Below are 14,721 nucleotides of genomic sequence, written 5' to 3' on the forward strand. Positions count from 1 at the left end.
AGCAGTGATGCGTTTTTTCAGTTTTGGAGTCCCCAAATAAAGTGGCAGCCCTGTCAATGTATTTGCTCCCTATCTTTGCATGGAGAGTTCGTCTTGATGTAGATGAGGACTCTCAGGATAGCGTGGGATATCCCCTCCATTTTGGCCTCAACTTGAGAGCTTTTTTTGAGCTTGGGAGTTGATTTCAGAGAGAACCAGTGGCTTCATCGTGTTTCTCGCGAACTTTTAAACTAGAATCAACAGGCAAATCGCAAATTCCTCACATATGCAACATCTCCATTGTTCATGCAGAGCCGAATTTAGGCGGAAAGGTCCAAATTGGCGATTTTAAGTTCTCCACGGGGAACGCTCTCTCGAAGCTCTGGGACCAAGCTTGGGAATTAATTTTAAAGTTCTCACCACAGAGAGCACTAACTGCTCCGTTTCTACATACGTGTCAGAATCCCTTTTCTAAATGTACTTTATTACTTGAACCTCAAAAAAAAATTTTTGTCTTGGAACTTTCAGACGTCATATTTCTTTACATTTTTTAGCTTTTGGGATCGAAGCGTCCAAACATCCAGATCTTCTTTCTCTGTGAAAAGGTATCTTTAACTGGAGTACCTACATAGGGAGAGTATAGACAACTCGAAATATGTAGCTCTTAGGGCCTAAAAGGGTAGGTAACCTTTGAAAACGAAAAATGTCATTGTCAATCTTTAGACTCCAATATCAAACGGAAATTGACAAGAAAATTCTTAGTAATCATTTTCAAGTAAGCATTCTGCCGCAAAAATGAGTAAGTTTATGCAAAAACCAAGTCAAATACGTGCTTTACTAACGACAGTTCCCAATAATTGTAATTATAAATCACTCTGGATAATTTGAATTCATAGATTGCCTACCCTTTGGGGGTCTAATAGCTCCATCACCTAACCTCAAAATTTTAGACATGTCCATACTCTCTCTATATAGGTACATAATCTATCTTTAGCTGAATGAGGCCTTATATGTAACGATGGTGGATGTAAAAAATTACCTTTCCGAAACACACCTAAAAAACTGTTTTGGTCACACAAAAATCTAATAGGTTCGGCTCTGACATAATGTACAGATCTCGAAGATGACATCTCAAGTATTTTCTCAAAATTTTCTCGATGCCAAAACAGTTTTTTGAACTTGTTTCGAAAAAGTATTTTTTCACATCCGCCATTGTTACATACATACAAGTTCTCAACTATTGAATTTTCGAGAGACAAATTCCCTTTTCACAGGAGTTGTCTCATTTGTATGAAGTGAGCGATACGTTAATGTATATTTTTGATATTGGTGATTATTTAAATGATTTAGATTGCGTTTGTTGTTTGTTTCAGGAGAAGACGTGACGTCGGATGGCAGACGAGGAGTTCGCCGAACTGGCGGAGATTCACTTGTCGAAACCGTACGGGGAGCGAGAGCGGGAGGCGCAGTGGGGCGGCGGCGGGAGCGGGGGCTTCGGGCTGGGGCTGGGGATCGGGGGGCGGAGCCCGAGCAACAACACGGGCTCCCTCTCGCACCAGCGCTGCACGTCGATATGCACACCGCAGCTGGCCCGAGCGGCCGAGGCCGAGGATATCCTAGGGTCCTACCGGGCCGGCCACGGGGGGGCGGCCGCCCGGCGCTCCGGCATGTACTACTCCCCGCCGGGCACCTCCTACACCATCGTGGAGCGCGCCACGCCGGCCCCGCAGAACAAGCACCTCCGCGGCTCCTACCTCGGCACCGCCACCGGCCCCGGGACCGGAGCCTCCACCCCAGCTCACCACACTCCGCCGCCCGCCTTCTCAACGGCGCACACCAAGAGCAAGCCCAACAAACAGAGCGCCCTCTCCCCGGAGCAAGTCATCAAGCTCCTCGGGGGCAGCACTTCGCACAAGGGCTCCCCCGGCCCTGCCGGCCCCCCTGGGAGCCCCCCCGAGCGCGAGAGACCCATCCTCCCGCCGCCGCCCACCTTGGATCAACTGACCACGCGCACAGTGAACATGTCCCGCTCTGCCGACGCCGGACACGGCTTCGGCATCTGCGTCAAGGGAGGCATCAAAGACTCAGGTAAGAGCGCCCATCACTCCACTATCTCTACAAACCTAGGTTTCCTTCAAGAAAGAAAATTGGACCCCCAAAAAAAACTTAAGGATGTGTCCCATTAAGGTGGGTATTTTGGCCGTAATTTTGGTCGAAAATTGTCATCGTCGAAGTGACGTTTTGCAGTTTTCTCGAATAATCGCCCATTTTCGGTCCTAAATTAGATAGTTTATGTATGAGCACAAGCGACTACCACTTTCTCCTTTAAATATGTCAATCTTTAGTGCACCCATTGCAACATATTTAAAGGAGAAAGTGGTACCTAGTCGCTTGTGCTCATACAAAAACAATCTAATTTTGAACCGTAAATGAGCAATTATTCGAGAAAACCGCAAAATTGCTCTACTTTCCGCCAATAAATCAGGCAGAAACCTTTCAAAAACACCTCAAACAAGGACAAGTTCTCACGGGGTAAATGATTAAGAGTCGCTTTTACCATACATGACATTATTCTAAGCTGTTTCAATTTTCGACCAACCGAGCCAAAATAGCCTTCTTAAATGGGATTAGGACACATCCCTTAGATTTTTTAGAATATAAATATATTCTAGTGTATATAGTTATGTTTATTTATCCGAAATTCCCACCAAAAAAGCGAAAAATCGCATTTTCTCAAAAACGGCCAAACTACAGATTTCACGGTTTGTTGTTCCTCAATCAGTAGGCCTTCTAGTTGACATTTCCGCAAAAAAATCGCGGATGGTATGTTGACCGCATTAAGAGTGTTTAAAACGCACCGTGAAACGCATACATCATGAATATAGAGCAAGAGGAACGATAATCGTTGGTGACGGCGCAGAGATACAACTATTCGTGCTTGATGGATGTCCGTGCGGTATCTGTAAAATTGAAGGCGCTCTGGCGCGGCGCGAGGCGTAAACTCGCAGTGCTCCGCTCTACGCTGACAATGAAGTGTTGAAGGGTCGCTCAGATTCAAGAGAAAAGTTAAAAAATGTGGTCCGATTACGTCTTTTCTATCCTCGAATGTGTTGACACTTGATTTTCTTCCTTCGTACCACCCGTCGAGCACGTATTTTTAGCAAACTGGGGGTCAATTTGACCCGGTTTTTGCGACTAAGGGTTAATAGAAATTTTTCATGTGAACCCTCCATCTTCTACTCAGATTAAATGAACCCTATCACTGAATACCCAGTCCTCTCATTTATCAATAAATAAACAATAACAAAAGAATAAAATAAAATAATACGGATACGAAGAACATAATTAAACATTTTAAATGAATCGTATTCAAAATTAGTAAAATATCAATTTTCTACTCTTCAAAAACACTAGTGCTTTAGAAATTTACAAGGTAACATAGGATTTTCCACTTGACCCATGCATTTGAAAAAGATCAAGAGAAATGCAAATAATTACTGAATTATTAGTCCCAACAGTTTCTGAGACGAGATTACTCTCTCAGTTCGTTGAAGGATGGTATGCAGATTGTAGAGTCCTAATTTTTCGTTCATATTTTTTTCTAATTTATCTCGTAATACATTTCACGACTGAACTTGTTGAATTCAGAGGAAGGTCTTTTACCGACACTTGTTTTCCATCAGTATCCTTCCCTTTCGACGTTTTTCAACTGATAATCCGATTTTGAAGTATTTAATTAGAAGGGTCCATGAGTCTGAATGACAATTATGACGAATGAAAGGCAAGGATGCACGGTGACCATTAATCAAAACGGTGGTGATTACCGAAAACAGTTTATAAAGGCGCCTTTCATGATGTTGGGTTCTCGAATTAAATGGTTAGACAACCACCAAACTGTTGCTGGTTAATGATGCATGCGGTTCAATGATTCATCATTAATTATATTCCCTTTCTTCAACGCTTTAGTCCATGTGATAGCCTGTGTGAATATTAATGGCCAAGTCCTTACCTCGTGAAGTTGATGCAAATGTACTCATTAGTTTAACTGGAAGATGAAGAGCCGTCACAGAGGACCCTTCACTTTGACATTAATACCTACTGAATATTTTCCTCAATCTAGAATACACTCCGTCCACATACACTATTAGAAAGAGATACACACTGGAAAAAAAACACATTGGATCTAGAGTCTAGACTCTTGAAAACATTGACAAGAAAAAATACTCTTGATTCAATCAGATTTTTGCTTAAATCAAAAGAAAATCCGCTCAAATTAAGAGGCTTGGTTCTTGATTTAAGCATATATCCGATTGAATCAAGAGTATTTTTTCTTGTCGATGTTTTTAAGAGTCTGGACTCTAGATCCAATGTGTTTTTTATTTTTTTTCCAGTGCATGTAATAACACGAAAACCTTCGGTACAGGTGTTGTATTGAGAAACTTTGCACCTCCATATTTTCCTCTCTTGAATTTCCTTTAGCTTTTACTTTTTAAGTCCAGTTCTCACATCTAAAAAATCGGGCATACGTTGAAAGAGTTTATACCTCAAAATAGTTACAAATAGAATTCCAGCTTGAATCGTTTTGTGGTGTTTTAGAAAGTGCAAAGATAATTTTCTTGCGTATCCTCCATACGAGAGCCACAAAAATCGTGACCTGCCTAAAATCAGAGCAGATACTTTTCGATAAAAATAGATAAAAAAAACTGAAATCCCTTGCATCATATTAAGTAAGACTCGCAATCTTTATTCAAGGAGGATGCAAATCTGTGCGGCGTAAGTTTAAATTGAAGTTAGAGCATTTTTATCGGTGTATGACGTCCTTTCAGAGCAGGAAATTTGTGAGGGCGTTTTAGCCTCGTGCCGGGGAGGTCCCACGTTCTCGTGCTAACTCACAAAATCTCCGGAGCAGTTATTTTTGTCCGCACTGCTCGGTCTCAGGGGCAACTTGGAGGGATTTGTAACCGATGAAAAATCAATACAGGTGTATTTGAGGCAAATTTAATTGGCTGGGCGTAGTCCGAAAAAAGCTTCTGTTCGATGACGACTCTAGTTTATGGCTCGAAAATACTGGCATCCGATGCTGTATTGCCAATTTCGGTACTCGATAATTCATTTTCATCATGGAAACCTACGTAAATTACTCACGTATCCGTGAAATTAAGTAGTTTCGTCCATGATCAAATAAGCTGAGCAAGGGTTCATTTAAAAGATGAAGGTTTGAACTAAAAACGTGACATTAAACCACATTTTAACATTGCGCTAACCCTGCAAACTGTAAATTGTATTGGGACAGTCACAGTTCTAAGCATGCAGGCGCCGCCATTTATCTACACAAGTAATATGACCGTGAAAGAAAAAAAATACATATCTTTATCGCTGAAATGTAATCTTTTACTCTTCAATATTCTCACCAAGCAGCTCATATGAGAACTCTCCAATCTTCATTTAAATCCTTTTGAATTATGGAAAGAGGAAGAACCGCTCAAGGTCATGAACGCAGTAAGGTCTTGTCGTACTTGGCAACGTTACAAATCGGAAAACACACTTGTGTTTTCTTTACTACTCGAACCTACGGTTAAATGCTCAGCAGAAGACAAAGAAAGAAAACGGCCTATCTAACTCGTTTTTAGGTAAATCTGAGGAAAAGCGTAGCAAAGGTGTTGTATCTCAAAATGTTCATTTTAAAATACCAGATGGGGGGGGGGGGGGCCTCTAAGCGCTTTGAAGTTCAATCCCTGCAGCGTATCGCGCCTCCTCAAGTATTATGCGTTACGCGTTATTCTAATGATTTTATAGCATAGAGTAAAATATTTAATTATTTTTTTCTCATCCATCTTAGAGGAATAAGAATTAAGTTTGACCTTTAATTTTTTTACGAAATATTCATCATATAAAAAAGAAACTCGTGGACGTTTTAAGCAACTGACGTTTTCTCATTTTTCATCGCAAAATTAAGTATGATTATCAATTTGAAACGTCGCACTAGTAACTCGTGATTTTAAAATTGATTAATTTGGTATTTTCATCAAAAGTAATATTATCAATGTATTCTTTTTTTTTTAAGTTTTGATTTTTACCATCTCGAAAGAGTCCGAATAAGATTATAATGGGGATTTTATAACCAATTGTAGATGCAATGAAACTAGTATCAAAAAGAGAAACTTGAAATTATAATTCTTTAGCAACAAGCTACATGGTGTCTAGAACGGGAAAAACCGGGAAAATCCGGGACTCATCAGGGAATGAAAATTTACATTGAAAATCAGGGAAAAATCAGAGAATCTGCTCCAGAAACCGGGAATCTCTTCTTCTACCGCTTAGGGATTATTTCGATTTCGAATTTGGCGGCCTAATCTGTCCGAGCGATATTATCAACTTTTTGAATGACACATTTGAAGCTTCAAATCATCAAAAGAACAGAGAAGCCTTCATTGACCAGACAACATAAACATCAGGAACACTACCGGAATTAAAATTTTGAATGTGTGCCAAAGAAATGGCTGAAAGATTAATTACAATCTATATTCATGTATGGAACATTGGATAGTTATATTTTTCCCCCAGAAAATCCAGAAGAAGTGGGAGAAAACTTCGGTTTTTCATCAGGGAATGAGCTCTAGAAAATCAGGGAAAAATCAGAAAATGAGCCTGATCAAAAATTCTAGACACCATGAACAAGCACCAATATTAAATGTGCGTTAGATTGTGGCGACTAGACTCACCCTCAAAAATTGGCATCTCATGAATGGCAATTTGACAACCATGCCCACAGACGTGACAGTATTTGTGACGCTATCAATTATAATGGCGTCTACCATGAACGCCAAACTGCGATGCAAAACCGATTTTTCCCTTCTTTTTACTGCTTCCAACATCAGACGGATTAACCTGAGTGACAACTCTGTCGCGCCAATGACGTATTCGTCGCCACGGCTGATCAGACGCCGAATGATTAATCGCTTACTTGAGGGTAAATTGAACTCACCGTCGGGTCGCCCCGTCTGCTCCGGGCCCTTAAATAAAATTGATTTTTTTCCCTCTTTTTTTTATCGTTCCATTCCAACTTCTCTGGAGCGTCATTTGGTCGAGCCTTACCTTTGCCCAGAATGGAACCCTGTTCAAGTAATGCGAGAGACGCATTAAAAACCATAATGTGGAATGATCGATAGCTTCCCTAAGGCACTCTCATGGATGGTTAGATTTCCTGCCCTAAGAGTAAACCTTTTTTCGGATGAAACATACAAATAATAAAAAAAAATATCTTCAAGTGCTACCGCAGGGAAACTCTTTAAACTCTTTTTCATAAATCAAGGAAGAAAAAACTTGAAAAAAGGCACTCCTTTTGGGCTGAATAAATTCATTCTAGGTTGCTGAGGCCCAATCCTCAAAACATTCCTACAAGAAAGTAAAAAATGAGAGGGTGGCCGCTGCATAACTAATTATATAGAAAATTAGCTACAGAAGTAAAAAAATTGTGCCTCCCGGCATCGCGTTACCAGCTATCTATGTGCTTGTACGTGCGTCTTGTCATACGTCCGATTAGAGAATACAACTATTGTGGCACCGAAGTACCTTTTTTTGCCTATCTTGCTAATTGAATCCTGTCCAATGTCGTAGTGGCGTGCGACAACCCTCTTCAGAAAGAGATTCTTGCGCTACCTCGGGTTATGGATTGGAAAGTATGGAGCACACTGCGTAGCGCGTGGTTTGAAATTATTGTATGCTGAAAAAGGGGCGATGCTTCTTTTTCAAAACTGCTATTTTTGATGTCATAATATAGCTACAATGAAAATGTTGCACTAATGCTAGACAGGCTATCAATCAAAATAAGGAAAGCTAAATTTATGCTTAAATCCAGGTAGTTGGCCTGCGATTTATCGATCAGCATTACCTATCTGCACAACTCCAAGCGTCTCTAATATTGTAGCCGAGACATCCACAGTGCATTTGAATATTGAAACAGTCGCGCAACAGCAACACAGAGCTCTCATGTGATCGGTTTTTACATCACTGGAGGTATCCTCAGGAGTATCCGTTCTGCTCCGAAGACGCTTTTCGGTTTTCTTGTTCTTCTATTCTACTCTCTTTTTATCTTTATTCTTGCCATTTTCCACTGCTCCAAGTGACCTATTTTCGCTCATTTTTCATACCGTTTTTCAAAAGTGCACATCGACAGTAAAACTCCCAAACCACTTACCTCTTTCGTTCGGACGACAATATAGGTTTTAAGAACAGAGAGTAAATTTACATTAGAATAACGATCTCTACCTCCGTTGAATTAGTGAGAACGAAAACACACCAACTCGGTAACTCATAAATGCTCAATTTTCATTAAAGAAAGTCAGTTTTCATAAAGGCCATTGAGGTTAACACATCTGTTCAAACTTGTACCCTTAAAGTGTCCTTAAGTACTTGTCTTTTAGCACCCAAAATATTTTCCTTGTGCTAAATTCTTCAACTACTGTACAGTTTTACGTGTGCCTTGATTATTTGCATTTTTTCGAGTTCGTTTATTTTCGTTCTCAATAATTCATTTTCGAATGAGACATTTTTTCGGCCTCTCTGCCACTTCTATAGCCTTACTACGATAGAACGCTCCACCTCCGGTTAGGCCAACAATGGGTTTGAGATCAGGAAGAAAATGTGTGTCAATTTTCAATTTTTCTTCCCCCATTTAGGATTGGGACACCAAAATGACTTCGACTTCCCGGTCTAATAATTTCTTTCTTTAAACGTCACGAAGTCGTTATTGAGATCTTTTAGTTTTGCCTCGTTTTATGAAGAAACTTCTCTGAAACATTTTATTGTTCTAGAGATGTATTTAACAAACATATGATAAGCGTTTTGTGCCATTATTCACGGCGCAGAGTGACGGGACAAAACGCGGAGACAAATGTTTGGATACAACTATTCGTGTTCGGCGGATGTCCTCATTGCATATGCAAAAATTTGAAGGCGCTGAGAAACTCGTTTTTGACCAAAGCAGCATACGCATTGCGCTTTGTTCTATTCTATTTTGATTTCGCCGTGCCATCACGTCGGTTCCCAAATCTCCATTCCCGTTCGCTTATTTTGACAGTTTGTGGGCATAATTATCAAGGCCTTTTTTCGCCCAATGTCCACATCTTTGAACAGATTGTACTACTACCTTTGAAATTAAATTTTTATCTCTTTTCTTCGTCAGCAAAAGAAATGTGCCCGTTCATTTTTACTGACAAAAAGCACGAGTTTTTGCTCACTGTCCCATAGTATTCCTTTTCCTTTCGTAGGCGAAAAAATGATTTTCATGGAGATAGATACTCTTAATGGTGGAAATTTCATTAAATTAGTATTTCTTTAGATAGAAGACTCTGTCCTCTATAGGAGTAGAGTAAATACATATATTCACGAAAATTAGTCAACACTATAATGATTACACTCCCAACGTTTCAAAGAATCTTTCATCGCTCGTAAAAGTTTACAATGTTGAGGAACACATAGCGCTACGGTACGTATGGTCCTTGCAAAGCCAGAAAAGGCTCAAATGTCCCGCGGTTCACGATTAAATGTCACCCGTGCGCAGATTATCGAATCGGTCAGTTTGGAAAAGTTCCAAATGGACTACTTTTATTGAGAGAGCAAAGTAGATTGGGCCTTTATTGGGAATTTGCCCAATTCCTAAGTGGTAAATTTGTCAATGAGTTATCACTATCTGTGGCAGAAACTTCAACACTCTCTGTCCATCCAAGATTCCCTTTTAATTCATTGATTCATCAAAATTTGTCCGGGTTTGTTTCTTCTATTTCTTTTTCTGAGACGAACGTTTGCAGATCCAATTGTGATCGTATCCTCTCCGTATTACGATATTATATGCCTCAAATTAGCAACATCGGCGGATCCAGAAAGGCAACACCGGATTTCCTCCATTGAAACCTATGAAAATGTATCGATTCTTAGAGGGGCCAGGTGCTCTGACAAGAATCGATTATTTAGCACAGGTTTAAATAGAGGAAATTCGGTGTTGCCAGACTGCTGGATCTGCTTCTGATTAGCAAGTATGTTTTAATAGTTTAAAAAACAAGCGCTTCACCTTCGTTACTTGATGGAGCTAATGGATAAAGCTCGATGGTCTCTCCATTTCGACTGAGACCAATATTAACCTTTAGGTGATTCAATCACGGAAAAAACAAGACTAGTGTTGAGCACTACTGGCCGTTTAGTGGGGAGTAGTTGAGGGCTGGCGTCTAAGCGCTGTGCAGCTCAACACCGGAAGGCAGTACAGGTGGGCACTGAACATGAGTAGTGCTAATCAGATGCCGCGAGACGTAGTTGCGCTTAACAGGTGTAAATTCACCCATGAGACGTCGGTGTCACCATAGCCTGGTGGTAACGCGCTGGTCTTCCACCGGCGCAATCCGAGTTCGATTCCAGGCGGAGGCGTTTCATATTTTACGCTCGCTCCAAAGTCACTTTAGGGCTTGACACTACTTCTTCCTTAGTGACCCAGCCTCGAGCTGTTTAGTGCCCAGCACTCCTCTGACTTGGTGGCTCCATTTGACCTAACCCTCGTTAGTGTCCAGCACTAACATGTAGGTCCCAACCCTAAGCTCGTTTTTTCCGTGATGGACGCAATATTTGTGTCAGAACGCCATGCGATGTATCGCATCGATTAGTTCCATTTCGAGATCGCATTTCTGATGTCACGAGACTAAAGAATTCAAGTACCAAATTAGACGAACAAAGTCAACGTAATAAAGGCAGGGTTTTTTATAGGAAAAATATCCCATGCGAGTGCAGTTTCGATATCAGTATCGAAAGTGCGATTTCTTTAGTATCGTGACAACAGAGACGCGAACTCGAAATTCGATAAGAAAAACAAGGTGCTGAAAACATTGAACTACTCGGTGAGATATATTGCATGTCGTTCTGACACAAAGTATACCTTCCATCAAATCACCATTATTATTTTATGAGAAAAGTAAATATGTGTATGATGTGTTGTTCTTCATTTTAAACGTTGAAACAATGAAATAGTCTATTGAACCCCAACCCTCCCCCAACAAATATCACATTTCTCTTTTGTTCACTGTTAACCAAGCACCTTAGGTCACCTCTCACACGTTCCATCCCTACTTGAGTTTTTCATAAGCCCCAAGAATTTCCAAGCAGAAGGAGCCAGGTGTCAGGTAACAACGCTCCATTAAGACCGTTCGAAGTGTTCGTAACGTAAATGCACTGTTTACGGAAGGTTGCCAACCGGCGAGGGACAATCCAAGCTTTTAACGTCAAATGATACGCAAACTAGGGTGGTTTTTTCGAAAAACGCGGCAACATTTTTGTAATGTATGTGCAACGATTGCATGTACAGAAAACGTACAAATGCGCTGAGAAGTGTTATGAGATTTGCAGAGTGTCTACTACATCATCAGTCTAAGTCTTATTTATCTTTGCATTTTTCACTCCTACGGCGGAACCCCGTTTAAAGTTTTAGCAGAGGAGAAGGGCGATTCCGAGCCGAGCGAATATTGCTCTCCATGCGTTTTCCTGAGGGCAGTGTATTTAGTTACAACAAATGGGCTTGCGTGCTTGGCGAATGGCGAAAATCCCTTTGTGCAGTCTGCGCGCGCAGAATTGAGTTGATAGTCAGCGTTATCGGAGCAACTGGAAAAGAAAATCACTCCACATAGTCGAGACGGTTCCGCCACGATAAAGACCTGCATGGACCGCAAATGAGACCCAATTAGCAGAGCTTAGGAATAATTACTTTTTGTGCATTTGCGCTGCAACAAGCTTCTTAAGTGCAGTCGGAGAAGTGCACGGATGACGAAAAAATCGGAAACTGACCTCCGAACCGGATTAATTAATTAATCGCAGTTATAATGCATGACGTTATCCTTTGTCATCGTCTCCTTCCTCATTTTTAAGTATGAGCGCCTCGCTCAAGACTTGTATTTAACACATTCGTCAAAAATTTTTCTTCCAAAAAGAATTCTCAAGACAGAGGCACATCCAGACATTTTGAACAAGGGGGGGGGGGGGGTTGATGAGGGTGTTTCAGTGGGCCTCTCTCGGAAAATTTTCGATACTTTAAGGTATGTGATATGCAATTTGAGTAAATTTTGTCATGAATAATTACCAAATATAAGCTTCCTCCTTCCCCTCCTTCTCTCTTCGTTCCTTCCCCTGTCCTTCCTCCTCTTTTTTTGGCGAACGGGGGCGGGCGCGCGGCCCTTACGCCCCCCCCCCCCCCCCCCCTGGATCCGCCTGGATTTCAAGAGTGTAAAAAAGTGGTAACGGTATCCTTTCAACTGTAGTATTCCGTCTCAATATAGTCGGAAATTGAAGGTAAAAGAACAGTTTGAGGTACATTACGTACGGGAGTGAGGTCTGGCAATTGAAGAAAGGATCCGAGGATATCTTACGGGCAACCGAAATGGACTTATGGCGAAGGTCTGCAGGGATCTCGCGGAGAGAGCGCGTTCGTAATGAACGAGTGCGTGGAATAATGGGAGTTGAGGAAGATATTGCGCACGATATCAAAACCAGGCAGCTGGTTTGGTATGGACATGTGCGGAGAATGGCAGATAGTAGGTTGCCCAGAAAGGTATTTGATTGGGTTCCTCCCGGAAGAAGGCGGCGTGGACGTCCAGTAAAAGGTTGGCGGGAGGGAGTGGAGGGGGAGATCAGACGGTGTAATCTGCCCGATGATTTGTGGGAGGATCGATTCCGATGGCGATTTGGAGTCGCAGAGCGCTCTAGTGCGCTGAGGTAGCGGCTTGATATGTATGTATGTAAAAAACAGTTTGAGTAAATCCATTTATTACGTAAGGCATGTAAGGGAGGGGAGTGCATGACGTTCCTACAAACGCCTCAAAAGGATTGTGGATTGTGGAAGTAGGAGGAAGGGCCCGTCAAGGGAAACGGAGAAAAAAACTGCCGCACGCCACGAGTGTTTCGTGAACGACCCATTTTTGTACAATTGCGAATTGAAGTCCGCAATCGTGCCAGTAGTCTCTGAAATTTAATGGGCAAAACCTGTGATACCGATCTACCCCGGCATTAATTTTACCCGAGCTCCCTTGTCCACCCCGAGATTCAACAGATTTTTATGCGGTGGCCCGCCGGATTCAACAGTTGATTTACAGATGTGTTTGTCAACGGAACGGAACACGAGACCGTAGACCAATGCTCACTCGACGACTTACCTTAATCGTTGCATTAACGGCCGCATTAATTACGTCATCCTCGACTCTTAAAGAACCTGTCATCCGAAGAACCCCACTGTCACTCCACTCCAGAGCCGGTCCAGCAATGGGAAATCATGGAATGAGTGCACTCGAGAGTAAAGCCACGGGATCACACACGCTAATGAAAGGAACCTCATCCCCAGACAAAACAAAATAATTTCGCCATAATTAGGTCGAGTAGTGTGAAAGCCATTCTTCTGTCGGTTTTACCATCAGGCCTCTCTCCCTTCCTCTCCTCGTCCTTTTCTTGTTCTTTTGCACAGACTATGAATCAGACGAGGCCCTCAAGTCCTCGCCCTCCTGACATAACGTCGCCCCTCTGACGTAAGGGCGTATCTCGATTTTCACTTGAACCCTGTTGTCCATATAACACCATGTTTTCCAGGGCTCATGTCAGAATCGAGATACGCCCTTACGTCAGAGGAGCGACGACAAGGACGTAACTGCACTTGGGCGATGAGCCCTGTCATCTATATACGTCGATGCTTTCCCGAGCTCATTTCTCATTGTGGTTACGCCCTCTTGTCAGGCGAGCGACGACGTATGCACCGCTCCTCCCTCTGGTCTCTTTGATGCCATTTCAAAAGGTGCTTAACCCACTATTTTCATGCAACAACTGCTTTAGTTGTCCCGCACCCATCTTCGGTCGGGCAAAATATTTGCCCGTTCCTCGCTTGTTGCTCCGACCAGGCTGAGTTCTACTCCATTGTTACTAATTCTAGTTTATTAGTGGAAAAAAACAAGGAGGAAAAACGGGAAACAAGGCTAAAAATACACAATTAATAAATCCCGAGACGTTTCGACTCAAAACTGAGTCATTTTCAGTCGGAAACAATACAAATTTAAAGGAAACGAAGACGTTAAAAAATTTAAACTTTACTTTACTTTTACTTATTTTGAACTTCTTTTTAAAAATTTACGTAAAATGTTTAAAAAAAAAGTTTTTCCTCCTTGTTTTATTCCACTGTTATCATTGTCTCGGGCTGCTCTTAAAAATTTGTACCTATAATTCTAGTTTAATCAGAGTAACAAACAGACCAGTTGGACTGCATTTTGCAATTCGGAACTATAATTTCTAGCTCATCTGTAAAAACACGTATGTGCATAAGGAAACTGATGGTACATGCGTTGTTTCTAAACTGAGCCAGACATAATAGTTCCTAATTGCAAAATGTAGTCCAGATCTGATTCAACCAGAGTCAGTCCAACCACATCAAATTACTAATTTCTTATCACGTTTTATCTTTTTCGCAGAGAACCGATCAAAATTTAAGAAAATTCTCAGAATTTTCCCAGGCGATGTGTTGTTTATTTTTCTAATAAAGTCTTAAAACATGAGAGGAAGTTAGACAACATGAAATGTAGTAAGGCTGATTCTGATTGAATCCATCAAAATGATACTGGTAGGGAACTTCTAACAACAATCGTAGGAATCCAGCTTGGTCTTGGAGTAGGTATGGTAATTTTTAGACTTGGGTCGAAGCTCGTTTAAAATCGGGTTTAGCATACCTACTTT

General features: G+C 41.5%; 1 protein-coding gene across 6 annotated transcripts in view; it reads left to right on the forward strand.

Moving 5' to 3' along the window:
* Positions 1 to 14,721, forward strand: part of dysc (whirlin protein dyschronic) — a 154,436-nt gene that overhangs the window by 31,557 nt on the left and 108,158 nt on the right. For all 6 annotated transcript variants that reach the window (XR_011899896.1, XM_019052730.2, XM_019052732.2 and 3 more), the window contains exon 2: positions 1,353 to 2,067. Coding sequence is in view for 5 of the 6 variants with exons in the window: in XM_019052730.2 (XP_018908275.1) it covers positions 1,371 to 2,067 (697 nt within the window). In the remaining variant the exon portion in view is untranslated. The remainder of the gene's footprint in view (positions 1 to 1,352; positions 2,068 to 14,721) is intronic.

This window comes from Bemisia tabaci, chromosome 5 (genome assembly GCF_918797505.1).
Source record: "Bemisia tabaci chromosome 5, PGI_BMITA_v3".
Taxonomy (NCBI): Eukaryota; Metazoa; Arthropoda; class Insecta; order Hemiptera; family Aleyrodidae; genus Bemisia; species Bemisia tabaci.